This window comes from Eumetopias jubatus, unplaced genomic scaffold, assembly GCF_037043125.1.
Source record: "Eumetopias jubatus isolate StellerSeaLion01/CBP00866 unplaced genomic scaffold, mEumJub1_p1.0 scaffold_11, whole genome shotgun sequence".
Classification (NCBI taxonomy): domain Eukaryota; kingdom Metazoa; phylum Chordata; class Mammalia; order Carnivora; family Otariidae; genus Eumetopias; species Eumetopias jubatus.
In genome coordinates this window covers 29,222,788-29,249,036 of record NW_028274817.1, presented here as the reverse complement: position 1 = coordinate 29,249,036, position 26,249 = coordinate 29,222,788, and the positions used below count along the sequence as shown (strand labels likewise).

The 26,249-nt window shown below is 43.7% G+C and overlaps 1 protein-coding gene across 1 annotated transcript in view; it reads right to left on the bottom strand.

Moving 5' to 3' along the window:
• KIAA1210 (KIAA1210 ortholog) overlaps positions 1–26,249 on the bottom strand; it is a 44,036-nt gene that overhangs the window by 11,330 nt on the left and 6,457 nt on the right. Inside the window, exons 3-8 of the mRNA XM_088028533.1 lie at positions 21,083–21,209; positions 20,622–20,759; positions 16,745–16,888; positions 14,854–14,856; positions 3,763–3,966; positions 724–830 (exon numbers count right to left, since the gene is read on the bottom strand). Coding sequence (XP_087884659.1) covers positions 724–830; positions 3,763–3,966; positions 14,854–14,856; positions 16,745–16,888; positions 20,622–20,759; positions 21,083–21,209 — 723 coding nt within the window. The remainder of the gene's footprint in view (positions 1–723; positions 831–3,762; positions 3,967–14,853; positions 14,857–16,744; positions 16,889–20,621; positions 20,760–21,082; positions 21,210–26,249) is intronic.

Here is a 26,249-nt window from a genome sequence, read left to right as displayed (position 1 = left end):
ATCCTTTGTGGCAAAAAAATATGAAATAACTGCTCAACTTAACTGTGGAACAGGAATTTTGTTTTATCAAGTATTGCTTGAAATTAGGTGGCCATCAGCTGGAACCAACATCTCCATGCACACACACACACACACACATACACACGCCCAGATTTTCATCCCAGTGGTATTTGTGGTTTGGGGGATTTGGTAGGTGTTGGTTGCCAAGGACATGTGTCCACAGCTGCCTGAGCCCACTTCGCCTATGGATATGGGAACTGGTCTCACTGTTATCACAAGACCTTTTTCTCTCTACTGGAAGAGAAGAGCGACCTTAAAAAACTAGTTTTGAGCTAATTCTGTTATTATTGTCTGGTTCTGGTATTCAGGGGACACTGAAGGGGGACTCATTGGCCACCCTCAGATACACCTTAGCCTTAGAGAGGATTAGACAAGCTTACAAACAAGCAAGAGCTACACACCTCTCTGGTTGGAAATTCATTTCGACAAAATAGCGATCCAGGCATAATCTTTTACCTTGATCCCACACACGGGGCAATGGTATGAGTCGGGCAGTTTAGATGGAGGAAGCTGGACCCCTTTGATACACATCTTAAACTGAAAGCTCTCAGAGGGTACCAGGGACAGGCAGCAGCCTAGGTAAATCATATTCTATAGCTCCTCTCACACAGCGATTAAGCCCATCATACACGTTTCTGAATGAGGGTGGGGATGTGCCAACCTGCGCTGTCTTTTTTCAGCATCTTTTTGTCAGCTTCTTTTGGTATGGTTGTACTCTTCTCTTCTCCAGAAACCACTAGAAGGGTGGGCTCCTCTTGCTTTGCTTTCCCCTGAAAGACGGAAAAAAGAGCTTCAGAAGGAAAGTGTTTCCCACCCACCCCTGAGTGGTTGCCAAAGGAGATGACATCAGGAAAAAAAAAAAAAAAGTCCTCGATCTCCAAAGGGCTCTGCTGGGAACATAACAATATCATTAACCACAGAAATGATTTCCAATGGCATTCATCCCCTTGCTGATCATTTTACTCACTGGAAGTGATCATTATTTTACCTGTTGGGAGTGATTCACCTAGATTGGAAGCTTCTGATCTCTGGCTGGTTTGCTGCAACTCCCCGAAAACCGCAGAACCACACTACAAGGCCGTCAGTCTGAAAGTGGGCCTGTGGGGCCTGACGGCAATCCTATTTGGAACTCCCAAATTTGTTTTGCCAGATCTGGGAGCCAAACTCAAATCCCATTCGGCTTCTTTTCAGGGAATTCAGTGGAAGCATGAATTAGGTCTTTCCGGCTCCAGAGAAGAAAGAAGATTGGGGTTTTGCTGGGCAAGAAGAGAGAAGATGATGAAGGGTTCAGCCTTTACGCTGAAAGGGTTGAAGTTGGTTTACTATAAACAAGGTATACGGATGATTACGGGGCAGCTTTGGAAACGTTTGAGGGACACTGCACCGAACAGCGGCGGGAAGCTGCTCTGTGTGAGCCTCTGTGACACGCGTCTGAAGACAAATGTCCTACTCATTCCGCTCCCACTCAATGTGCCCGTGCAAACACATTCAGCACAAAGGAATTTATTTTTGAGTGAATGAGGTGAGACCGGCCTGGGTTCAAATCTGCTCCAGCATTTACTCACCGTGTGAGCTTGACCGGGTTGTTCTCTACATCTCTATGCCCACATCGATCTCTACATCTCTAGGCCCACACCTCTAAATCAGGGGTGAGGGGGGACCTAAGAAACTCCAAAGCAAGGAGCAAGTGCCAGCAGCCTTTGTGTCAGACATGGTCCTGGACCCTTTCATATTCACCCATGTGTCGGAGAGAGTCACATGGAAGAAAATGTCCTGACCTTCTGAGAGAGTGATGCCCAGGCCTCTTCTTCTTCTTCTTCTTCTTCTTTTTTAAGATTGTTATTTATTCATTTGAGACAGAGAGCTACAGAGAGATAGCATGAGCCAGGGGAGGGGCAGAGGGAGAGGGAGAAGCAGGTTACCTGCGGAGCAGGGAGTCCGATGTGGGGCTCGATCCCAGGACCCTGAGATCATGACCTGAGCCGAAGGCAGACGCTTTGCCGACTGAGCCACCCAGGCGCCCTGCCCAGGCCTTTTCTTAATTAGGCTATGCAGAAGGAAGAGAGTCAGAGGCTCATACTACTTTTCCCTTAGCCAACATTCCCCATCTCCCAGGTTTGTGGTGAGGCGTCCAGGTGATTGCATATATAAGGTTTAGTGCATACTAACGGGTCACCTTCTGCTTGACAACGGACCAAGGCGATCCTCTCAGGGCCACCAGAGGGCCCCCTCCTGGACGTGCTGTCCTGCTGACTGTTCTTTTCAACTCGTATTTTGTTCTTTCTTTTTTGTTTTTTTTAGAGAGAGAGAAAGAAAGCACAGAGTAGGGGAGGAACAAGGGGAGAGGGAGAGAACCCCAAGCAAACGTCCTGCTGAGTGCAGAGCCCGATGCGAGGCTCGATTTCACGACACTGAGATCTGAACGTGAGCCAAAATTAAGAGTCGGACGCCTAACCGACTGAGGCACCAAGGCGCCCCTTGTTGTCTTTTCAAAGCTAAACTGAGGTGTCTGAGCTCGATGCAACATGGTGGGGTGAAAAGAGTGGGGGGTTGGAAGTCAAGACTGGGTTCTGGCCCCAGCTCTGCTACCATCAGGGTGTGTGACCTTAGGCAACTATTTGTACTTTAATGTCCTTCCCTATAAAATGGTTGTAAGTCCTTCAAGAGGCCTGGGAATAAACTCCCATGTAATAAAATCTTTTAGTGTCTTCCAGTTCTGACTACAACCCTTACTTATAGCCCAGAGGCACTGAGGGATTGGGTGTTTGACCAAAGTGAGATCTTCCAGCTAACTGACACATCTTTTTAAACACCAACATCTTTTAGTAAATCAAAATTAAACACCAACGTCTTTTACTTTTTAGTAAAAATCTTTCCCAAAGGCATTACTTCCCTATCTTCTTAAGCGGATATCAGGAAACACAGGTAAACTTTTCTTGATGGCTTGGAAAAATAATAAACACGATCTATTACACTGGACCGTGATAGGGTGTGGCCCTGAGGGATTTACTGAGGTGGGCAAGGTTCTGGATCCCTCTACTAAATGGTCTCAGATCATTTCTGCCATCTTTCTCTGCTATCAATGGTCACGTCTCTTTGTTGCCAGATCTCCCAGTCTGGTGGCCATGTTTTTAACATGACTGGCCTGCCTCAATGTAGCTCTGTCTGCTAGAAAATCACATGACACAACTTTGGGATATCTATGAGACACTGAGAGATCTCTGGGGGTATTAATAGCTGAGTTCTGAACGCTTGGAGTTGCTGGAAGCCTGGCCTCCAAAGGAGGTGAACAGTGCTACAATTTGTAGCTCACGGGTCTTACCTCATTAATAATTAAAAGAAACCTGATCTGGGCCACAGTTGAATGTGCTCTACAAAGAGTGCTGAGTGAATTCCCAGATGCCAAGCCAAGAAGCAGTTCCTGGGGTTTAGGTCACTGTTTCTGCTCTCTTCAGTCCCTTTTGTGTAAATTCCAGGTGGATAGGATATCCCACCCACTAGATGCAAGTTTGCTCACCTCTCTGGGGGGGGTGGTGGTGGTGGTGGTTGGTGTCAAGCTTGGGACAGTGCCCTTGACTTTACCATCCTTACTTAGGGCATAGATCCCTCAAACCATACCACTCCCCTAGGAGCAGTTTGTGAAGGTTGGAACTCATCTCTTATTACATGGGAGTTTATTCCCAGGCCTCTTGAAGGACTTACAGTGGTTTGAGGGTTCTTTTTCTTCTTTTGTTTCTGGGGGTTTAAAGCCATCTTGTGTCGAGCAGCTGAGGAATCCAAACAGTCCTTAGTAGTGGCTGGGGTGTTGAAACTCATGGGCAGCTGAGTGCTGCCGGGAGAGGCAATCATGGCAAAAGGGGTCAAGGACTGTGAGTGGATGGGTCCAGGTGAGGGCTCAAAGGAGCTCTGGAGAGAGGGGGAGAAAAGGAATGGGTCAACCCCTTATGCTGTCACTGGTCCTAAAAGCTGGAAGCTTCTCTGGCTGAAGCACTCCTAAAAAAGCAACCCTTGGGACGCCTGGGTGGCTCAGTCGGTTAAGCATCTGCCTTCGGCTCAGGTCATGATCCCGGGGTCCTGGGATCGAGCCCCGCATCGGGCTCCTCGCTCAGCGGGGAGTCTGCTTCTCCCTCTGCCTGCCGCTCTCCCTGTTTGTGCTCTCTCGCTCTCTGGCAAATGAACAAATAAGAATGTTTTAAAAAATTAAATGAAGAAGAGATCCTTCATGAACTCCTGTCCCTTGTCCTCCAGCAATATTGACCCTTCTGGTCAATAGGCTCCTTAGAGGCAAGGTGCACACTTCCGCTGGGTTCCTTGCAGGTGAAAATGAGAAAGAGGAAATCCAGGTTGCTCCCCTGCTTAGAAAAGATTCAGGGGCTCCCCTTTGCCCTCAGGACAGGAACCCAACCATTTAATGGAGTTTACAAGGACAGAGGATTTGCATTTTCTCTTGTCCCTTACCCCCTTTTAATTAACAGGAGGGGTCCACTGGGGTGAGAGGCACAGTCTCGGTCAGAAAAGCCCGTCAGGGCTGTGGGGTTTCTCCACAGGAGGGCCGGGTGGAGGGGAGAAAATCAGGCTGGAAGAGGGCTTGTCTGTAAGCTGCATTTGCATGTGACGAGCCCTGGGTGTGATATTGAACTCTACACCTGCAACTAATGATGTACCATATGTTGGCTAATTGAATTTAAAAAAAAAAAAAAAAGCTGCGTTTGCATAAACGGCACACTAACTTTATTTCCATTTACTGTTCAAGGACACCAAGCTGATGGGAGGACCCTGGGGAACTGGGTGCCCCCACCCCCAAGGAGGTGGGGATGGAGCCTGTCACCTTGTCCTCATTATGGCTGGCCTTCACCTCTCCAAACTATCTGGTCCTGGGGCTCCCAGTTCAGTTCCTCTGTGGGAGCTTCAAACTGGTTTCCTCTGGGCATCTTAACATAGCATTCTCTACACCTCAAAGACACACGCCAGAGCACCCCCCTTTCCTGAGAAGCTCCCAATATTTGTGTCAGGAGAGCCCCTCTGAAGGCCAGGTGATGAGCCACCTCTCTCCTGGACACCAATGGCGAAGGATACAGTTTAGCAGGTGGACACAATCTCCCTCTCTGTTCACTCACTAGCTCTTTCCAAACTAGCTTTCCACAGCACCAGGTATCTGTGATTCCAATGCCTGGTGCTAATGCGTCAGGCCAATGAGAGATCCAGGTGACTGTTCTGTCTGTGATTCTAGGAAAAAGGGGAAGGAAGGCTAGTTATCTTTGGTGGGGTCAGTCATGCAAAATTAGGAGTGGCCCCCAGAAGTTCTAACTTCTTGATGCAACTCTCATCCGTGAATTTATAGAACACCTCTTCCGGGCACTGTATATTTGCTTGGGTTATCTGTAGGAATGGTTCATTTAATACTCAGTGTACAGAGTAAGGTCTCTTGTTTTGTTCTTCTGAAACGTGCTCAGGCTGCAGGGCGGTCTTACGGTTCTGGTATCTGGGGACTAGGTGACAACATCTATACTCCCGCCAACCTCACATGATCTGTCTCCCTGCGTCGCCTCTGTGACTGGCTCCTATCACTTTCTGCTCCAGGCACACTGCTGGTTTGCTGTACCTCAAACATTGCATGCGTGCCCTTCCCTTGGAGCATCTGCACTTGCTGTTCCTTCCGCCGGGCATGCTTTTCCCCCATGTTCATCTGACTGCCTCTCTCACTTCCTTCAGGTCTCCATACACAAGCCCCCTTCTCGCTGACACCTTCCCTGGCTGACCCAGTCACAATTTCATCCCTCCACCCGGGCACATCATCATCCCCTTCCGTGTGTTGTTTTCTTTCTCCTTGGCACTTTTTACCACTAATATCTTGTGTATTTTGCTTATTGATCTTGCTTATTGTCCATATCCCCCATGGCAACTATAAACTCCATGAAGAAGTGTTTTCATTTGTTTTATTTACTAGAGCATCCCTAACACCTAGAACCGAGCTGGTACATAGTGGTTGCTCAATAAATGTTTGCAGAACCGGTGAATTGATTATGTTAAAAGTTTCCACCAGATGTTGCCTTTCTGAGAAATTGCCAGCGAAAGCTCCTCGGTTCTCTGTATCATCTTAGTTACTCTTTCTGAAACCTCACTAGCTCCACCAAAAGGTAAACGGAAAGAGTCAAGGAGGCGATCCAGAAACCCTAAAGGGGCCCCATGCAACTGGCTTTCTACGAAAACAAACTTGTGATGCCTAGACAACAAGCAAAGGCACAATGAATTTAAAAATTTTTTTTCACTTTGATTGGCATCCTAAACCTTGTAGTGTAAACGCTATAGGCAAAAGTGCTGTTCGGTGAAATTCACTCTATAGCAAAACAAAGAAATCAGGCTCAGCAAAATTCTGGCAAATGGCAGACTGAGTGTGGGCAGGAGAGAGCTTAGCTGCTCCCAGCCACAGCCTAAGCCAAGAGTCCATCAAACTTAACAATAGCCACTAGTCTCCCCGTGCTTGATGGACTCTCGGTAAGGAATCTCTGGGCATTAGATCTCAACACAGACCCACAGCTATCTTTGAAAGGGGGCTAAAAATAAGAGAGCAAAGCCATCAAGCATTATCGCCACACGAAACAGCCCTAAGGGGATCTCTGTTGTTGAGGTTAGAGTATGTCGTACGGGTATAGAGTGTGTGTATATTTTATAATTTCCCTTAAACTCAGAAGTGAATTAAATAAACAGTTCATTAAATAAATGATTCAAATAAACCCTCTGGAACTCTGGGCAGTGTTTCTGAAAGTATGGTCTGGGATTCCCCCACGCCTCCGAATCACCTGGAGTGTTGAAAAAAAATATATTTTAAAGGACACACCAAGACCTGATGAATAAGACTATCGGGGGAGGGGCCTGACGATAGGCTCAACAGGCTCTCCAAGTGAGTCTTCCTGGTTGTGAATCACTCCTAACTCTCTGGTGTGACAAGAAAGGCTCTCATTTTCAAGCAGAAGCACAGCAAAACCCGAAATAACCCCACCGGTTGCCTCAGAGCAGGAACCAGTAATATCTGGATTCCCTCTGGGAGGTGGGGCCCCATCTTTAGGCCCTACCTTTTCTTTCAGCCATATTGGTTAAGAGAAACCTAGAAAAGTTACCGCAGGAGCCAACCAGAGGATTTTATGAGCTACCTAGGAAAAGCAAGCCTAATCCCTTCCTGGCAGGTTTCTGAAAGAAAATCAAGTGAAGGAAATGGGGCTCCTTTCTCTACTTTTCCTTCCCCTCATGCAACCCCTTCCCTCCCTTCCTGCACTCTGAGAGCCAACACACCTCTCTCTACCCAGTGTGCATATTAAGGAAGGACAAGATGTTTTCATTCGTTCTCTTGTGTTTTAGAGGGGAGTTAGCACAGACAGCTTTTGATTAACAGCTAGAGTTAAATGAGCTCCTTTTGCCTCAACATCCGGGAGAGGTGCCAGGCCTGGCACCTACTAACCCAGAATCTTCCTGGGGAAGGAACCTGGCCAGAGGAAGGGATCCTTCAGCACTGGTTGGTAGTGGTGCTGGATACCCCTTTTGTGTTAGTTCAGATAAGGGCTGCTCTTTGGAAAATTAAAACGCATTTTAGCTCCCCTCTTTCCCTTCTGTCAAGTTTCTAGACCCAGTGCAAAATAGTTCAGTCAATAATCCACCCTTTTGGTCATCTTTTTGATGGTTTCTTTGTTGTATGATGCTAGGGTCTCTCCCTTTTCTTTTAAGTCTTGATAAGAAACACTTGAGGGAGGCTAGAGAGCACTTTCGGTGATTCTTGGAACAAAGGAGAACCCCCACTGTTATGTCTTAAATAAGGGCATGACCTGGTGGCTATTTCAGCCCAGGTTTCATCACGCATTGGGCCCCAAAAGCTGTCCCATAGAAAGCTCTCCAGAAGGAGGAGCAGCTCTTGATGGGAACAGTGTTCCTCAGCGGACGCTTCTCTACCAAGACGTACGCACACAGGGTAGGAGACCCGATATTGGCCATTAGGATTTTCATTTCCTGGGTGTGTCATTGGGCTTCTGTGCCCATTCCTGAGAATTCCCGTACAACTGCTGCTTCACTCGGAATCTCCGTTTCATAAGAGCTGTTGTGGCCACCATTTTGCCAATTAGAAAGTTCTGGGAGGTGGACTTTCACATATTCCCTGCAGCCCGCCCCCCTTCCTCTGGCCATCTCTTCAAGTTCTTAACTAGTATGGAGAAGGAAGGACATGAACTTTGGAATTGAATAGGCCCGAATTTGAGGTCCTAGTCATGCCATTTATTAGCCGTTTGACCTGGGACAAGTTACCTGACCTCTTTGAGCCTCAGTTTCTATGTCTCTAAAACATATCTCTGTGTCTCTAAAACATTGTCTCTAAAAGGGATAATAGTAATATACAATTCGGTGTGCTGTTGTAAGGGTGGAATTCAGCAATCCAGGGGAAGTGCCATTCACAGAAGAAAGTCTCAGGAAGTGTGAGCAGCTGTTGCTGTCATGGGTGTTGGTTGTACAAATTGAAAGAGCTGCTGGAGTCCACATGGTTTGGTGAAAAGCCCTGTGACTTTAAGCAGGACTCCTGGGTTTGAATCCCAGCTCTGTCTCCGGTTGGCTCTGTAGCCTTGGCCAAGTCATTTCAGCTCTCTGAACCTGTTTGTTTGGTTTCTTTTCCACCTAAAACAGGAATAATGCTATCTTCCCCATCTATCGTACAGAGTTCCTGAGACAATCAAATGCACCTCTACATGCAAAATCACTTTGTAAGCTACAAATTTCTATGCAACAGTGGCGACGGGGGCATTATGCTCTCCCTTTGCAGTATCGGAGAACTAAAAATAATATCGCGGGGCTTCAGAGACCGATTTGTAAATAATAATGGTGAATTATGGAGTAGGCCATCAGGAGTAAAGCAAGAGAGACATGGCAAGGAGGCAGCCTTGCAGCCGTCTACGTGAGCTCTTCAGGAGCCAATATGATGGAACAACTGGCAACCGCTTAACCCCCACCATGTTCAATAGCGACATTTATCCTGCAGTGGGACAAAAGCCCAGGTGTTTCATCAGCTCAAATTTTAAGCACCTAAGTAGCCGATACACCACTTTCTCAAGAGTGAAAACCGACTGGGCTGCATACGCATGGCTTCTTTTCCACACAATTCTTTTTCCCCGTGAAGAGCAATATTGAAGAAAAATATCCTACCGACTCATAAGGGAATACAGATGAAGATGGGCCGGGTTGGGAAAGTGGGAGGGTCAGTCAGGGCAGTGCTAAGTAGGAAGATCCTCTGGTCCAAGGGTGGGGGCTAAAGATGGGCCGTGGGGTGGGTGAGTCAGGCCCTGCTAAAGCAGACTGCCTGCTGAGGGAGCCCTGGGCTTGCGTCTCTCTGTTGCGGTTAGAGCTGAGGTCGAGCGGAGAGTCACAGTGGCTCACGCCACAAAGGCTCTGCAGAGATACCTGTTCATCTTCATTGCCACTCTGGCCTGTACTCAAAGAACCGAAGCCCCTGAACTGGGACAGAGGGCTGGGAGGCCCCCAGACGAAGATCACTCAGGGAAGAAACAGCAAGTTTTGCTAAACCAAAACTCAAACGGGAAAAGCAACTCAACTCAGGGAAATGTGGAAGGAATAGGCGGAGACAGCAAGGCTTCCGGCAATCCTTCCAATCCTGCCCCCAGGAGTTTGAAGAAAAAAGCTAGCCTAGGGTAAAAGGTCTTCTGTGTCCTTTTAAAATTCTCTCTCGGGGCGCCTGGGTGGCTCAGTCGTTAAGCGTCTGCCTTTGGTTCAGGTCATGATCCTAGAGTCCTGGGATCGAGCCCCGCATCGAGCCCCGCATCGAGCCCCGCATCGAGCCCCGCATCGAGCCCCGCATCGAGCCCCCCATCAGGCTCCCTGCTCGGCGGGAGGCCTCCCTCTCCCTCTCCCACTCCCTCTGCTTGTGTTCCCTCTCTCGCTGTGCCTCTCTCTGTCAAATACATAAATAAAATCTTCAAAAAAAAATTCTCCCTTTATCGCTACTTTTTGCCATTTTAATTATTACGGGTCTTGGGGTCCTTGAAAGAGAACGTGTTTCCTTCTGCCACCAGCAGGGGGCAGCAGCTTAGAGAGGAAAATAAAACAGCCCGCTTGGCAAGACACCCCCCGCCCCCACCCAGAGACTCAGCTATCTTTCAGTCTGACTTCCCTCCTTGGATGATGTGGTTTTCCGCCTAGCTCCCTAGTTGATCCTCAGCGAGAAGGCAGTTGGAGCTGGCTTTGTGGGAAAGCCTCTGGGGTTGAACTACTCGGGGGTCATAATTTATGGGAAGCTTAGAATAGCATCCAGGCCGGCACATCTGGTTGGGATGGGGATTACAGCTGCTTCTCGGGATGCCGCCGTTGCTGCAGTTGCTGCCCTCCGCGTGCTCACCACCGTGAACTAATGAACCAGGAAGCGTGGCAGAAACAGCTAAGAAACGCTCACGCCTGGGGGTGGGAGGGGTTTGACCACACCGCCCAAGATGAGACTTTCTGCCTGGCAGCCCAACATTTAACCTATTGCAAGCAACCTGACGAGTACTTGAACTTACTAATAGAAAGTTTGTTACATTCAAGCAGGGCAAATGTTTAGACTGATGCTTGGAAATGTTGACTATAAATAATTTAGTTCTATTTATTGACCTATAAAATACATAGTTAGCCTACTCAAATTAACAGAAAGAAAAAAACCCTATGTCTTCAAATGTTACCTAATTTTTAAAATTGTACCCCCAAGATAAATACCAAGAAAAGAATTTAAAAATATAGAGAGAAGGAAATAAGAAGGGAATGAAAATGGGTACACTGGGGCGCCTGGGTAGTTCAGTCGGTTAAGCATCTGCCTTCCGCTCAGGTCATGATCTCAGGGTCCTGGGATCGAGCCCCGCATCGGGCTCCCTGCTCAGTGGGGAGCCTGCTTCTCCCTCGCCCTCTGCCCCTCCCCCTGCTTGTGCTCTCTTTGCCTCTCTCTCAAATAAATAAGTAAAATCTTTAAAAAAAAAAAAAAAAGAAATGGGTACACTAAGACAAAACAATTAAATCCAAAAGAAGGTGGCAGTGGAGGAACTGAGGGGAAAAAAAAGATATAAGATAGGCAGGGAAAAAAGAGCAAAATGGCAGCAGTAAGTGCTTCCTTATTAGCGATTACTATGAATGTAAACTATGAGTGTAAATAAATTAAATTCTCGAATCAAAAGGTAAAAATTGGCAAGATGGATTTAAGAAATATGATCTCTTTATATGCTGTATACAAAAGACTCCCTTTAAATCCAAAGACACAAATAAGTCAAAAGCGAAAGGATGATAAAAGATATTCAAAGCAAATAGCAACCAAAAGAGCCAGGTGGCTACACCAATATCAGATAAAATAGACCTTAGCTCAAAATTGTTATAGAAGATCAATATTGACCTAATACACTGATAAAAGGGTCAATCTATCAGAAAGAAAGAACAATCATAAGCATATACACCCCAAACAGTCCCCTCCAAATACATGAAGAAAAATGGACAGAATTGAAAAGAGAAATAGTCCTACAATAGTAGTTACAGACTTCAATATCCCATTTGCAAAGTAAATAAACAACTAGACAGAAGATCAATAAGGAAATAGAGGACTTGAAACAATCTATAAACCAAGTAAACCTAACAGGTGTATATATAGAGAGAGAACATTCTGTACAGCAAGAGCATAACACATATTCTTCTGAAGTACACATAGAACATTCTTCTGGATCGACCATATGTGAGGCCACAAAATAAGTCTTAATAAATTTTAAAAGATGGAAATCATACAAAGCATCTTCTCTAACTACAATGGATTGAAACCAGCAATCAATAACAGAAGGAAAGCTGGAAAATTCACAAATAGGTGGAAATTAAACAACACAGCTGTAAGCAAACAATGGATCAAAGAAGAAATCAAAAGGAAAGTTAGAAAATACTTTGACATGAATAAAAACTGAAACACAACAAAATGTATGTGATACAGTAAAAGCAGTCCTTGGAAATGTATAGATATACATTGCCTATGTTAACAAAGAAGAAAGATCACAAATTAATAACCTAACTCTCCACTGTAAGGAACCAGAGGGAGAAGACTAAGCCCAAAGCTAGCAAAAGGAAGGAAATAATAAAGATTAAGGCAGAGATAACAAAATATGGAATAGAGAAACAACAGAGAAAATCAATAAAACCAAAGTGGAATCCTTGAAAAGTAAAACAAAATTGACCAATCTTTAGCCAGATTTACTAAGGCAAAAAGAGAGAAGACACAAATTACTAAAATCAGAAGTGAAAGGGGACAATCACTACTGACCTTAAATAAAAAGAATTATAAGACAATACTATACATTTGTATATCAACAAATTAGATAGCCTAGAGGAAAGGGATACATTCCTAGACACACCCAAATTATCAAAATTGACCCAAGAAGAAATAGAAAATCTGAATTCACCTATAACAAGTAAAGAAATTGAATCAGTAATCAAAACTTCCCAACAAAAACAACAAAAAAGACCAGGACCAGATGGCCTCACTGATGAATTCTACCAAACTTTTAAGGAATAATCCACACCAATCCTTAAGAAATATTTCAAAAACAATGGAAGAGAGAACACCCTGATTTTGCGAGGCCAGCATTGCCACGATTCCAAAGCCAGATAAAGGTATCATGAGAAAAGGACACCATAGACCCATATCCCTCATAAAAACACATGCAAAAATGCTAGCAAACCAAATCCAACAGCATATTAAGGCAGTTGTATAGCATGACGACTTTGGTTTTACCCCAGGATTGCAAGGAGGTTTGCATATGAAAATCACTCAATATAATATACCATATTAATAAAATGAAGGACAAAAATAACATGATCATCCCAATTGATGCAGAAAAGCATATGACAAAATCCAATACCTTTTCATGCTAAAAACACCTAACAAACTAGGGATAGAAAGCATATGTGAAAAATCCATAGCTAACATCATATGCAATGGTGAAAGACTGAAATCTTTCCCCCTACAATCAAGAATAAGACAAGGATGTTCACTCTTAGCACTTTTATTCAACATTCTACTGGAAGTTCTAGCCAATTAGGCAAGGAAAAGAAACAAAAAGCATGCAAATTGGAAAGGAAGAAGTAAAACTATCTCTATATATAAATGACATGATCTCATATATAGAAAACTATATATATATGTGTGTGTGTGTGTGTGTGTATGTGTATATAGTTGTAGTCAATATAATTATACTGGATAGTCAGGTGGGGAATTTCAAAGAGCAATGGAAACTATAAAAAAGGAACCAAATAGAAATTCCTAAAACTGAAAATTACAATGGTTGGGGGAAAAAATTCCCAGATAGATTTTGCATTCTCATAAAAGCAAAAGAAAATATCAAGTGAATTTATACAGAGAGGTCAATAAAAAAGACATAATATGAAGAAAAGAAATTAAAAGATTAACAAAAATGAAATTCTAAAGAATCCCTATAAATCTAGGAGAGCTAATAAATGAATTAATCAAAATTGAAAGATACAGGATCAACAAACAAAAATCAGTTAAACTTCTATACACTGGGCATGAGCAATCTAAAAAGGTAATTAGGAAAACGCTTCCATTCACAATGACATCAAAAAGAATAAAATACTTAGAAATAAGTTTAACCAAAGCGGTGTGAGACTTGTACACTAGAAACTACAAAACATCACTGAAAGAAATTAAAGACCTAAAAAAAAAAAAAGAAAAAAGAAATTAAAGACCTAAATAAATGAAGACATCCTGTGTTCATGGAATTGGAAGACTTAATGTTAAGATGGTGATACTGCCCAAAGTGATCTAAAAATTCAATGCAATCCTTATCAAAATCCCAATGTGCTTTTTTTAAAAAAATTTTTTTAAAGATTTTACTTATTTGAGAGAGAGAGAGTGTGCATGAGCTGGGGGAGTGGCAGAGGGAGAAGCAGATTCCCCACTGAGCAGTGAACCCAACGTGGGGCTCAATCCCAGGACCCTGAGATCATGACCTGAGCTGAAGTCAGACGCTTAACCATCTGAGCCACCCAGGCGCCGCTCCCAATGTGCTCTTTAGACGATATGGAAAAACTTATTGTAAAACTGATATGGAATTGCAAGGGACCCCAAAAAGCCTAAACGATCTTAAAGAAAAAAAGGAACAGAATAGGAGGATTCTCACTTCCTGATTTTGAAACTTACTACAAAGCTACAGTAATCAAGAGAGTTGGTACTGACATAAGCAGAGACATACAGATCAATGGAATAGAATTGAAAGTCCAAAAATAAATCCATTCATCTGTGGTTAACTGATTTGCAACAAACGTGCCAAGAACATTAAATGGAGGAAACAATAGGCTTTTCAACAAATGGTGCTGGGACAACTGGATAGCCACGTGCAAGAGAGTGAAGTTAGACCCTATCTCACAGCATATATAAAAAAGAACTCAAAATGGATCAAAGACCTAAACATAAGAGCTAAAACTTTTAGAAGAAAACATAGGGGTAAATTTTCATGATCTTAGAGTGGGCAATGGTCTCTTTGATATGACACCAAAAGTACAAGTACCAAAAGGAAAAAATATCAATAAATTGGATTTCATCAAAATTAAAATATTTTTTTAAATGTTATTCTTTTGAAAGAATTAAAAGGCAACTCACAGAATGGGTGAAGTATTTGCAAATCATATATCTGAAAAGGGTCAAGTATCCAGAATATATAAAGAACTCATAACTCAACAACAAAAAAACAAACAACACAATTAAAAATGGGCAAAGTACTTGAATAGAACTTTCTCCAAAGAAAGATAAACAAATGGCCAATAAGCATATGAAAAGATGCTTAACAGCGTTAGCCACTAGGGAAATGCAAACCAAGACCACAATGAGATACCACTTCCCAGCCACTAGAATGACTATTTTTTTAAAAATATGGAAAGTAACAAGTGTTGGCTAGCATTTGGAGATAATCAGAACACTTATACCTAAGCAGGGGGGAATGTAAAGTGGGGTAGCTGCTGGGGAAAACAGTTTGGTGGTTCCTCAAAAAGTTAAATATAGAATTACCATGTGCTCCAGCAATTCTGCTCTTAGGTATGCATGCAAAAGACTTGAAAACAAGTGTTCAAACAAAAACTGTATATGAATGTTCAGAGGAGCATTATGCACAATAGCGAATAGGTAGATAGGACCCAAATGTCCATCAGTGGATGAATAGCTAAACAAAATACGGTATATCCATACAATGGAGTATTATTCAGCCACAAAAAGGATTGAAATACTACAACATGGATGAACCTCAAAAAAAACTGTACTAAGTGAAAGAAGCCATATGCAAAAGGCCATATGCTGTATGATTACGTTTATATGAAGTATCCAGAATGGGCAAATCCAGAGGCAGAGAGCAGATTGGTGGTTGCCAGGGGCTGAGAGGAGGGAGGAATGATGAGTGACTGCCTGATAAATGTGGGGCTTCTGTTCGGGAACCAAAACTATTCGGGAACTAGATAGTGGTGATGGTTGCATTGCATTGTGAATGAACTTAATGCCACTGAATTGTACACTGTAACATGATAAATTTTGTCATGTGTATTTTATCACAGTAAAAATATTATCTAATTCAATCCTTCTACCAATTCAGACTAATTTGTCTGATTTAGTGGTATTCTGCAGAAAATACATATAGTCTAAATCCATAAATCAGTGAGCATCCATATCCACCTACCACCTGCCTGTGCTTTAAGTTTGTCCTAACTTGATTGCTTTTTTTGTTGTTGTTGACTCATCTAACTGAAGGCTGCTTCCCTCCATAGGATCTTTTAACATCAAAACAGTTTTGTGCTGACTCGCCAATTATCTTCATTATCAATTACCTTTCTGTTTACTTTTTAGTTCCCAAGGTTAATTGTTCTAAACTCTACTTCACTTTAAAAGTCCTTTCAAGTTTGGGGTGCCTGGGGGGGGGGGCTCAGCTGGTTGAGCATCTGACTTCAGGTTTCAGCTCGGGTGGGATCGAGCCCCGGGTTGGGCTCAGCATAGAGTCTGTTTGTCCTGCTCCCTCCCCCTCTGCGCCTCTGCTCTCTCTCATAAATAAGTAGATGCATAGATAGATAAATAGATAAATAAAACCTTTAAAAGTCCTTTCAAGTTCAACAACAACCAATTAAATTAACCACACATTAGGTTGAGAATGGAAGTATTGATATGGGCACAATCTACTCATTTTTCACTTGTTGATGGATATTATTTGATTGACAAACCTAGATGTCTGAAATGCACATGCATGCCCTCTCATGTGTCAAATGATTTTTCGTATGGGTGTGTGTCTACCAAACAATACTACGTGCCCTAATCTTTGAGATTTTGGCTTTCGAAAACATAGAGGCTTTACTTCCATAAAAATCTCCATTGTTTTCTTCCCCAAATAACTGAAAACATCTGCAAACTCTTATTGTTTTCTGAAATACTGTCTTCCATAGCTTATAAACTAAAGTGCTAATTATTTGGTTTGTAGAATTGGACAGAAAATGTAAACCACCATGCAAATCAAAAGTCAAAAATGGCTGCTTCTTCCCCAAATGGCCCCCTAGTGTTAAGCTACAGCAGAAGGAGAGTGCAAGAGATTATGCCTCTGACCTGTGTCCCCCAACCAAACTTACCACTTCGGATGGGGCTAACACTCACCTTCAATGTCACGACCTTGAGTGGTAAAGTTTTCTTATGTGGGGACTCCTCGTCAACAGAGATTTCTTCAAAGTCGGCAGAAATTGTGTCAGACCGGAGAAGAGGGGGGCTGTAGCTGGAGTGGCGTGGGCACAGTGAGGGGAGCTGCCAAGAAGGAGAGTAGAAGGAAAAAAGTTAAAACTTGTGTGCTTTCCTCCAAATTACTGGCGTTCTCTTCTTGCTTCATGGTTGAAAGACTAAGACCCCAAAATGAAAAAACAAGCCAAGAAAAGATCTCCTTCCTCCCTGTCTTCGCTTCTGGTACCTATGCAAACCAAAGACCAATAGCCTTGGGCCACGCTCTGGGTTGTGGCACACTTTTGCCAAAGACAAAGACAGAAACTTTGAACTGCTTGTTTGATCAAAACCAGAATTCTGGTGTTCTCTCTCTACTGATGCTAACTATAAATCTTCTTTGAGTCTGATCTTTGTTTTGATTTTGGCCTTGTCTTTGGAAGTCTGGTTCTTGTGGAGGTTGAATTTTGGGGTTAAGGTCTAGGCTTGGCATCCAAACTATAATCCTTGCTCCTATCATTTCAGGAATTGTCTGGATCAGATCTTGACTGATAACAACCAACAGGTTGTTTATCTTAATCCTGTCAAGATTGATCTTCGGGAATTATTAGAAAATCTACAGAACTAGCCCTGATTAGAACTGCTTTCCTAGAATTCCTAAGGAGATAAAATTGATCATTTGGGTTTTCCCTGGGCTTCAGCACACAATTTAGTTCATTCCAATTTGAACCTCATGGCACACTTGAATCTGAGGAACTGGTCTCTGCCATGGTCATTTGGATGCGGATCAGAATCTCTGATTTGATCTTTAACAAATACTGGTTAAACATCTACAGTGTGCCACACCCCATTCTAAGCATTGGGCCTATGGTAATGAACAAGACAAAATCTTTGCTGACCTGGAGCTGACATGCTTTCTTCTGTCTCCTGTTCAGGACAGATGGCCTTCAAACTCTCAAAACCAAAGACAAGGGGCCCCGAGGAGGATTTGTCCAAGGTTCTGCCCCTGGAGAACTCCTGGCTAGTGTCTAAGGTGCCCCCTTATTACTAGCAGGCCCCATTGGAGGCTCTTGAGAAGAAGTCTCGGAACTTCACCAGCCCCAAGCCCGATTCTAATAACAATAATGACAACTAACTTTTACTGAGGGCTTTACTCTGCTTTAATCTGCATTATTTCCTTCCTTTTGCTAGCTTTGGGTTTAGTTTGCTCTTCTCTTTCTAGTTCCTTCAGATGAAGGGTTAGGTAGTTAGGTTATTGATTTGAGATCTTTCTCCCTGCCAGGCCGGGAGTGTTCTTCATAGATGCGTTTCACTCGAAACTTGCAACAATTCTTTGAAGCACCTGCTCTTTCCCGATGGGGAAAACCAGGTCTGAGAGATGACGTGACTGGCCCTCATTCTCATGGTGGCCGAACAAGCATTTGAAAGGTCTGCTTGCCTTTAGAGCCCATGTTCTTAACCACTGTGCACTCCTGTCTCCTAACTGTAAGAGCCAGGAAGAGGGGATGTCCCATACTCAAGTTCAGGGAGTTTAAAGGCAACAACCAGAAGAGAGGGTGTGCCTCCTTCCTTAAGAGGGTGTGCCTCCTTCCTTAAGAAGGGCCTCCTTCCTTAAGAAGGGCCTCCTTCCTTAAGAAGAGTCAGGTCTGGGGCGCCTGGGTGGCTCAGTTGGTTAAGCAACTGCCTTCGGCTCAGGTCATGATCCTGGAGTCCCAGGATCGAGTCCCGCATCGGGCTCCCTGTTCAGCGGGGAGTCTGCTCCTCCCTCTGACCCTCTTCCCTCTCGTGTTTTCTATCTCTCATTCTCTCTCTCTCAAATAAATAAATAAAATCTTTAAAAAAAAAAAAAGAAGAGTCAGGTCTGTGAGCAGTAAGAAAACTGCTTTGCAGCCTTTGCAGTTTCTTAAATTACCTAATTCAATTTGTTTCCACAAGAAGATGTTCACAATCTGCCAGTACCTCTTATCTATTTGTCCTCAAACAAAAAGGACATGAAATGTCTTGGAGAGTAATCTGGGCACCCACATTCTTAACACTTCAGATAAGACAGCAGGTGAAAATCTGGCAGAGAATAAAACACTGGTTCAGTCTTGGTATTTCTAAAAGAACGATACACCGGAGTTTCCTCTCCCACAATCTCCCAGTTGCTCTGAATGTCACATGATCCATTACGGATCCTGCCCCTTCAAGGAACCCAGCCATTGGCCATTTCCCTACTTGCTCAGCATCTATGTAGCCCGGGGGGGGGGGGGGCGGTCAGGACCCTCAACTTGCTGCTATCAACCACCCTGTCATTTAGGGTTGTGACCCTGGCACTTAAGGGAAGTCTCCCATGCAAAGATCGATCTGATGGTTGATGGCTCAGGTTTGGTTAACACCCCACCCTGTCTTCAGCCCTGTTTCTCAGAAGAGGGACCAGAGGAGCAGGCCAAAGATGTGAGGAGTGGGCCCAAACCAGCCATTTAAGAAAACTTGTCTTTGGGCTGTCGTGGTTTTCCCTATCCACCCCTTTCACTGCGAGAGGAAATGCCCCTAGAATCTTTACTTTTAATTTTCAACCCCCTCTCCCCCCAAATCATCCTTCTAGAGCAATGGCATGCCTGCTCTGAGAGTCTCTCTGTTGCTAGGACTAAGAGAAGAGGGAGAGAGGGAGACTTCCAGGACCCAGGTTTCCCCTTCCTTCCTTTCTTTTTTTTAAATAGTGTTTTATTTTTTATTAACATATAATGTATTATTTGTTTCAGAAGTACAGGTCTGTGATTCATCAATCTTACACAATTCACAGTGCTCACCATAGCACATACCCTCCCCATGTCCATCACCCAGACACCCCATCGCTCCCACCCAGGTTTCCCCTTTCTGCATGTGAGAAATCACCCTGTAGCACTTGGTCATGTACATCTGGATTTTTGCCACTGGGTGGCAAGGGAGTGTCGCTGTGGAGACAAGCAAAAGCTCGTGTTGGTGTTCAAAACTGAGGATTAGAAGTGACTTTTCCTGCTGTGGTGCAAGAGGGCAAGAGTCCGCTGACCTAGGGCCTGCTTTATAACTATAAGATCAGCCCCACTTCTGACAAACTCAGCGTTTGCTTGTCTGCCCTCGACCGTTAATGTAGACAGCAGAACTTTCACACACGGTACAGAAACCAGAGTGAGAGATATGGGGTCTTAAACAGACGTGTCACCAGTAAGCCCCAGTGACCTTTTGCCAAATGCAAAATCATCAGCTCTTCAGTGGAAAAGGGTCTCCCCCTCGTGTGGCCTTCTCAGTTACCCAGGGATCCTTGGGTATCATCCTGCCCACAGGCTGAGAGGAGGAATGCAGCTGCTTAGGGTGATCTCCCTGACAATATTTCCAGTTCGCCCCTGGAACATTTCTAGATCAGAGCTCCAGAAGAGTCTAACTGAGCAATGGTTAGGGTTATCTGGAGGTAAAAGACTGCTCTATGCATGTGCATAGACTAAAGGTATACCCTTCTCCCTGTTGAGGCAGGCACAAAGAAATTGAATATCTTAAAGCCTGGGATGTTGGAAAGACCGTGGGTTTTGAGGTCAGTGCATCTGGGTCAGGTTTCCAGGTCTACCATTTACTATCTGGGTGAGACTGAGCAATTTCTTTAACCTCTCTGAGTATTCTATCCTCACAAGCAATTGTTTGAGGTAGAGATTAATATTATACCCACTGTAGATGAGGAAAGGAAGGCTCAGAGAGGTCAAGCAATCAGCCCAAGATCACAGAGCCAGTAAGTAGCAGAGCGAGAATTCAAGCATAGGTCTGTCTGTCTGACTCAGCTGCCATAGTTGGCCCAATTCCCCTCTATTACCTCAGTGATCTTGGAGTCCCCAGTCCACATTCCACTTCTGGGCACATGAAGGGGCACAGCTCCAAACGTAAGTCCAGAAACAGCTCCATGCACGTTACTAGTCCCAGATCTAGGCAGAGTTCTGGAGACTTGAGATCTCTGTAGAAGAACGAAAGAACATGGTGGTTGGAATGCCTGCACATTAACCAACAGTGGAATGTCACCATCCTAAGACTTAACGCATTCTTGGGGTGTGTCAAGTGAATATGGTAATGCTAGCCAACACTGTGTGCTGGGCACTAGGTCAGCGCATCGTGTATTTCTACACTCTCCCTTCTTTACAATAGCCCTGTGGGGTAGAATCAGGTGAGGAGCAAGGCCATATTCCCCCCTCCTTGTTTTTTGGCAGATTGGGATGGGGGTGGGGGGGAAGAATGAAAGAGGAGGAGTCTAATTAGGCACTGATGTGAGTTCACTCTTACCTGTAGAGGTCTGCCTCTCTGGGGCTCTGGAGAGGGGCAGATTCTACTTACTGATATTTCAGGCTCAGAATCCAACATGAAGATGCTGTCATGGGACAGGGCTTTGCTGCCCATGCTGCTCCTGGCCCTGAACAGGAAGGAAAAGGTCTTGTAAGAGCAGCCCAAGGGCTGTAGGAACTGAAGACACGTGTATATCCACAGCATGACATATCACAGACACCTCAGAAAGGGGGCAAGGATGCACAGGTGCTGACAGAGAAGGTTTTCCATGAGATATGAAGTGAAAAAATAAAGAATAGTATGCTCTCATTTAATATATATACCCAAGGGCACCTGGGTGGCTCAGTGGGTGAAACGTCTGCCTTCGACTTGGGTTATGATCCCCGGGTCCTGAAATTGAGTCCCGCATCCGGCTCCCTGCTCAGCGGGGTGTCTGCTTCTCCTTCTGCCCGCCCCCATTTGTGCTCTCTCTCTCAAATAAATAAATAAATAATATATATATACCTATATTACATACACATACAGTTTATGTTCATAGAAAAAATCAAGAAGGATATCCACCAAATAATTAGTGGCAGCTCCCTCTGGGGAATGGCATTGGGGGCAGGGGGAAGGAACCTTAATTTCCTACTTTATGTACTTCTGTATAATTTTGATTTTTTAAATTATCAACACATATCTTTTTTATATAATGGTTTTGAGATATGGTTTACATACCATACCATTCACTCATTTAAAGTGTACAAGAGCAGCAATGCTGTGGAATGGGAGGGAAGACCCTAAGTCTTTCTATTATTAAGGTAAGAGTTATAAAAGATCTTTCACACCCAAATTTCTCTCTAGTGTTTTTGTTTTGATTTAAAATACCAAACATCTGCCCAGATACTAGACCCTCATTCACTAGATCTTTTCCTCTTTCACACAAGGGCTCTGGGATACATCTGTCTGATTTTCAAAGCCATCTTATGCACCCACCCCCAGCTTGTTAACCCAGATGGAAATACCTTCTGATTGGGAATAAAACCAGGTTGACAACAATTAAGCATTAGGGCAAATCAGGGGAAAGTTAGAAACAAATGAAGGGCTAACGGCACAAAAGACTCCTTTTGGAATGTTGGGAATATATTTTACCTGTGAAAAATTTCAACCAAAGACATCACAAGAAAAGAAGACTACAGACTAATATCTCTTATGAAATAGATGTAAGAATCTTCAATAAAATACTAGTAATCTGAATCTAGCAACATAAAGAATTATACACTATTACCAAGTAGAACTTGCAAGAAATGTGAGGTTATCTTAATATATGAAAATCAACGTAATACGCCATATCAACAGAATAAAAACAAAAACTGTGGGGTCATTTCAATAAATACAGAAAAAGCATTTGTAAAATCCAAATACATAATAGATACACTCATGATAAATACTCTCAACCTTGACAGAGGACATCTGTGAGAAACTCTCAGCTAATGTCACACTTAATGATGAAAGACTGAATGTTTTCTCCCTCAGATCAGGGACAAGACAAGGATGTCTGCTGTTGCCACTTCGATTCAACTTTGTCCCGGGGGTTCTAGCCAAGGCAATTAGGTAAGAAAATTAAATAAAAGGCATCCATATTGGACAGGAAAACGTGAAATTATCTCCAATCATAGATGACACAATCTTGTGTATAAAACTCCTAAGGAATCCAATAAAAACTACTAGAACTAATACATGAGTTCAGCAAGGCTACAGGATAAAAGACCAATATGTAACAATTGATTGTATTTCTATATACTTGCAATGAACAACCCAGAAATGAAATGACAAAAACACTTCCAATTTTCAACATTTACAATAACATCAATAAGATTAAAACATGTAGGAATAAATTTAATGAAAAGTGTGTCAAAATTATACTCTGAGCACTCTAAAACACTGATGAAAGAAGTTAAAGAAGAAATCCTAAGCAAATGAAAAAGCAACCTGTGCTCAGGGCCCTGGAAGCCTTAATCTTGTCAAGATGACAATAGTCTGCAAATTGATCTACAGATTTGATGTGATCACTATTGAAATTCCAGTTGCCTTTTTTCTTTTCTTTGGCAGAAGTGGGCAAGATAATCTTCAAATTCATCGTGAAATGTAAGGGGCCACAAACTGATAAAACAATCTTGAAAAAGAAGAACAAAGTTGGAGAACTCACACTTGCCAATTTCAAAACTTACTACCAAGCTACCGTAATCAAGACAGTATAGTACTGCCATGAGGATAGACATATAGATCAATGGAATAGAATTGAGAGTCCAGAAATCAACTCATCCATCTATGGTTAATCGATTTGTAAAAAGGGTGCCAAGACCGTTCAATGGGGAAAGAATAGTTTTTTCAACAAATGATGCAGAGACAACTGGAAAGATACATACAGAAGGGAGAAGTTAGACCCTATCTCATACCATATATAAACATGAACTCAAAATGGATCAAAGACCTAAATATAAGAGCTAAAACTCTTAGAAGAAAACACTGGGGGGTATATCTTCATGACCTGGATTTGGCAATGGATTCTTAGAATATGATTCCAAAAGCTTAAGCAACTGAAGAAAAAAATAAATGGATTTGATCAGAATTAAGCTTCGAAGGATACTAGCAAGAAAGTGAAATGACAACCCACATAAAGGGGGGGGATATTTGCAGATTGCATATCTTTTTTTAAAAGTTTATTTATTTATTTATTTATTTGAGAGAGAGAAAGCAGAGCAAGCGAGAGAGAACACGAGTGGGGGGGGAGGGGCCGAGGGAAAGGGAGGAGCAGGCGCCCCCCCCCCCCGCCCCGAGCAGGGAGCTTGATGTGGGGCTTGATACCAGGACCCTGGGATCATGACCAGAGCCAAAGGCAGACGTTTAACCGACTGAGCCACCCAGGTGCCCCTGCAGATTGTATATTTGATAAGGGATTCATATCTGGAATACATGAGGAACTCTTACAATTCAATAATAAAAAGATAAATAACCCAATTTTTTAAATGCAAAGGATCTCAATAGATATTTCTCCAAAGAAGATATACAGAGAGCCAACAAGCACATGAAAAGATGCTCAGCCTTTCACTAGCCAGTCAGGAAATATAAATCCAAACCATAATGAGATAGCTACCACTTCAGACCCAATAGAATGGCTAGAAACAAAAACTCAGAGAGTAACAAGTGTTGGCAAGGTTGCGGAGAAGTTGGAACCCCCACGCGCTGCTCGTGGGAATGTAAAATGGTGCAGGCAGGCATTTTGGAAAACAGTCTGGTGGTTTCTCAAAAACATGAACATTAAATTACCATATGACCCAGTATCCTCCTAGGCATATACCCAAGAGAAATAAAAACATACATTCATCCAAAAACTTGTACACAAATGTTCACAGCAGCATTCTCCATAATAGCCAAAAGATGGAAACACCCAAATATCTGTCATCTGATGAACAGATAAAATGTGGTTATTCATACACTGGAATACTACTCAGTAGGATGAAGGAATTAAGTATTGGATTCATGCTACCACATGGATGACCCTGGAAAACAAAGACATGCTAAGGGAAACAAGCCAGTCACAAAAGGCCACATACCATATGATGCCATTTATAGGAAGTATCCAGAATAAGCAAATTGATAGAGACAGAAAGTAGGTAAGTGATCACTTTGGGCTGGAGTGGGGAGGGACTGGGGATTGACTGCTAATAGGCACAGAATTTCTTTTAGGGAAGGGTGGAAATTTTAAATTAGATAAAATAATTGTTTAAAATTTTATGTACTTTTTTGGCACTTATTACCTTTATTACAAAACATTTACTGTCATACATGTAGGTTGACACTTTAAAAAACATTTTTTTCCCTAAGTAGGGCTCCACGCCCAATGTGGCACTTGAACTCGTGACCCTGAGATCAAGAATTGCATGTTCTACTGAGCCAGCCAGGCACCCCTAAAAAACAATGTTTTGTTTTTTGTTTTTTTTTGAGAAAGAGAGTGAGAGTGAGCGGGGGGAGGGGAGGAGCAGAGGGAGAGAGAATCTTAAGCAGGCTCCACACCCAATGCAGAGCCCATTGAGGGGCTCGATCTCACAACCCTGAGATCATGACTTGAGCTGAAATCAAGAGTCTAACACTCAACCGACTGAGGCACCCAGGCACCCCCCTAAAAAACAATCTTTAAATGGTACCCAGAGTAGCAGCTCGGGCACTGTAGGACCAGCCTCCGCCCCATCATTGTGAGCCTGTCTGACTGTGGGACATGCACATGGGCAGATCTGATAACCACATGCTCCGAGGACAATCTGGTGTTAGGGGATTAAAATGGCACCCATACTAAGGTAGCTTGGGACCAGCAAGAAGAGAGGAGGCAGATGCCTTCGTACTACCCACTTCTTCCTCTGCCCCCACTCCCTCCTGTCCTCCCCCCACCCCGCAAGCCCTGTGCGCACTTGCCTTCTTAGTGTGGAGAATGCATCAGAACCAATGCACCATCTTGGAGGCAGAGGGACAAGTCGGAAGGGGGAAATGCAGAACTTTAGGAGAGATGGCCCTCGCTGATTTGTAGAGACGAGGCAGAGTAGACCCAAACTCCCCTCTCCCCTCCCCCACCCTCTGGTTTATAGCAGTGCTTGCGTAGGCTCACTGGGAGCTATTGGGTTGTAGTCTATATCACGGCATGATTTATGAGGTATGAAACAAACCCCTCTGTCCAGAACCATCTCCCCCCACCACCAGCAAAGCTATCTGAAATTCCTCACACTCAATGCACTCATGAAGGGCCTCCTGAAGGAGACCGAGGCGCTGTCAGGTTTGCTGACTGTCCCATTTCCAGCAAGCAGAGCCTCGGGGGAAGGGGTCACGGCACAGGTGAGCTCTGTGGGCAGTGCAGATAAAAGTCTGGAATGTTCAGGCCAGGGCAACAGGCCCAAGTGGACCTGCACAGAGGGGGAGCTGATGGAGCCAGGAAACAGCCAGGGGTACCGGATGGTCAGATACGGAAGTGGGGGCATCACAGATGAAAACTGGAACAGGGGTGGCTTAAGAACCAGTCTTCCCCATTCTGGGACCAGTTGCAGCATCTCCCTCCGCCCCCCCTCCCGGCCCCGTCTTCTGGGATGTTGCCTGCTCCTTTTCTTTGCTTGTTTTTACATTAACACAAGTGATTTCT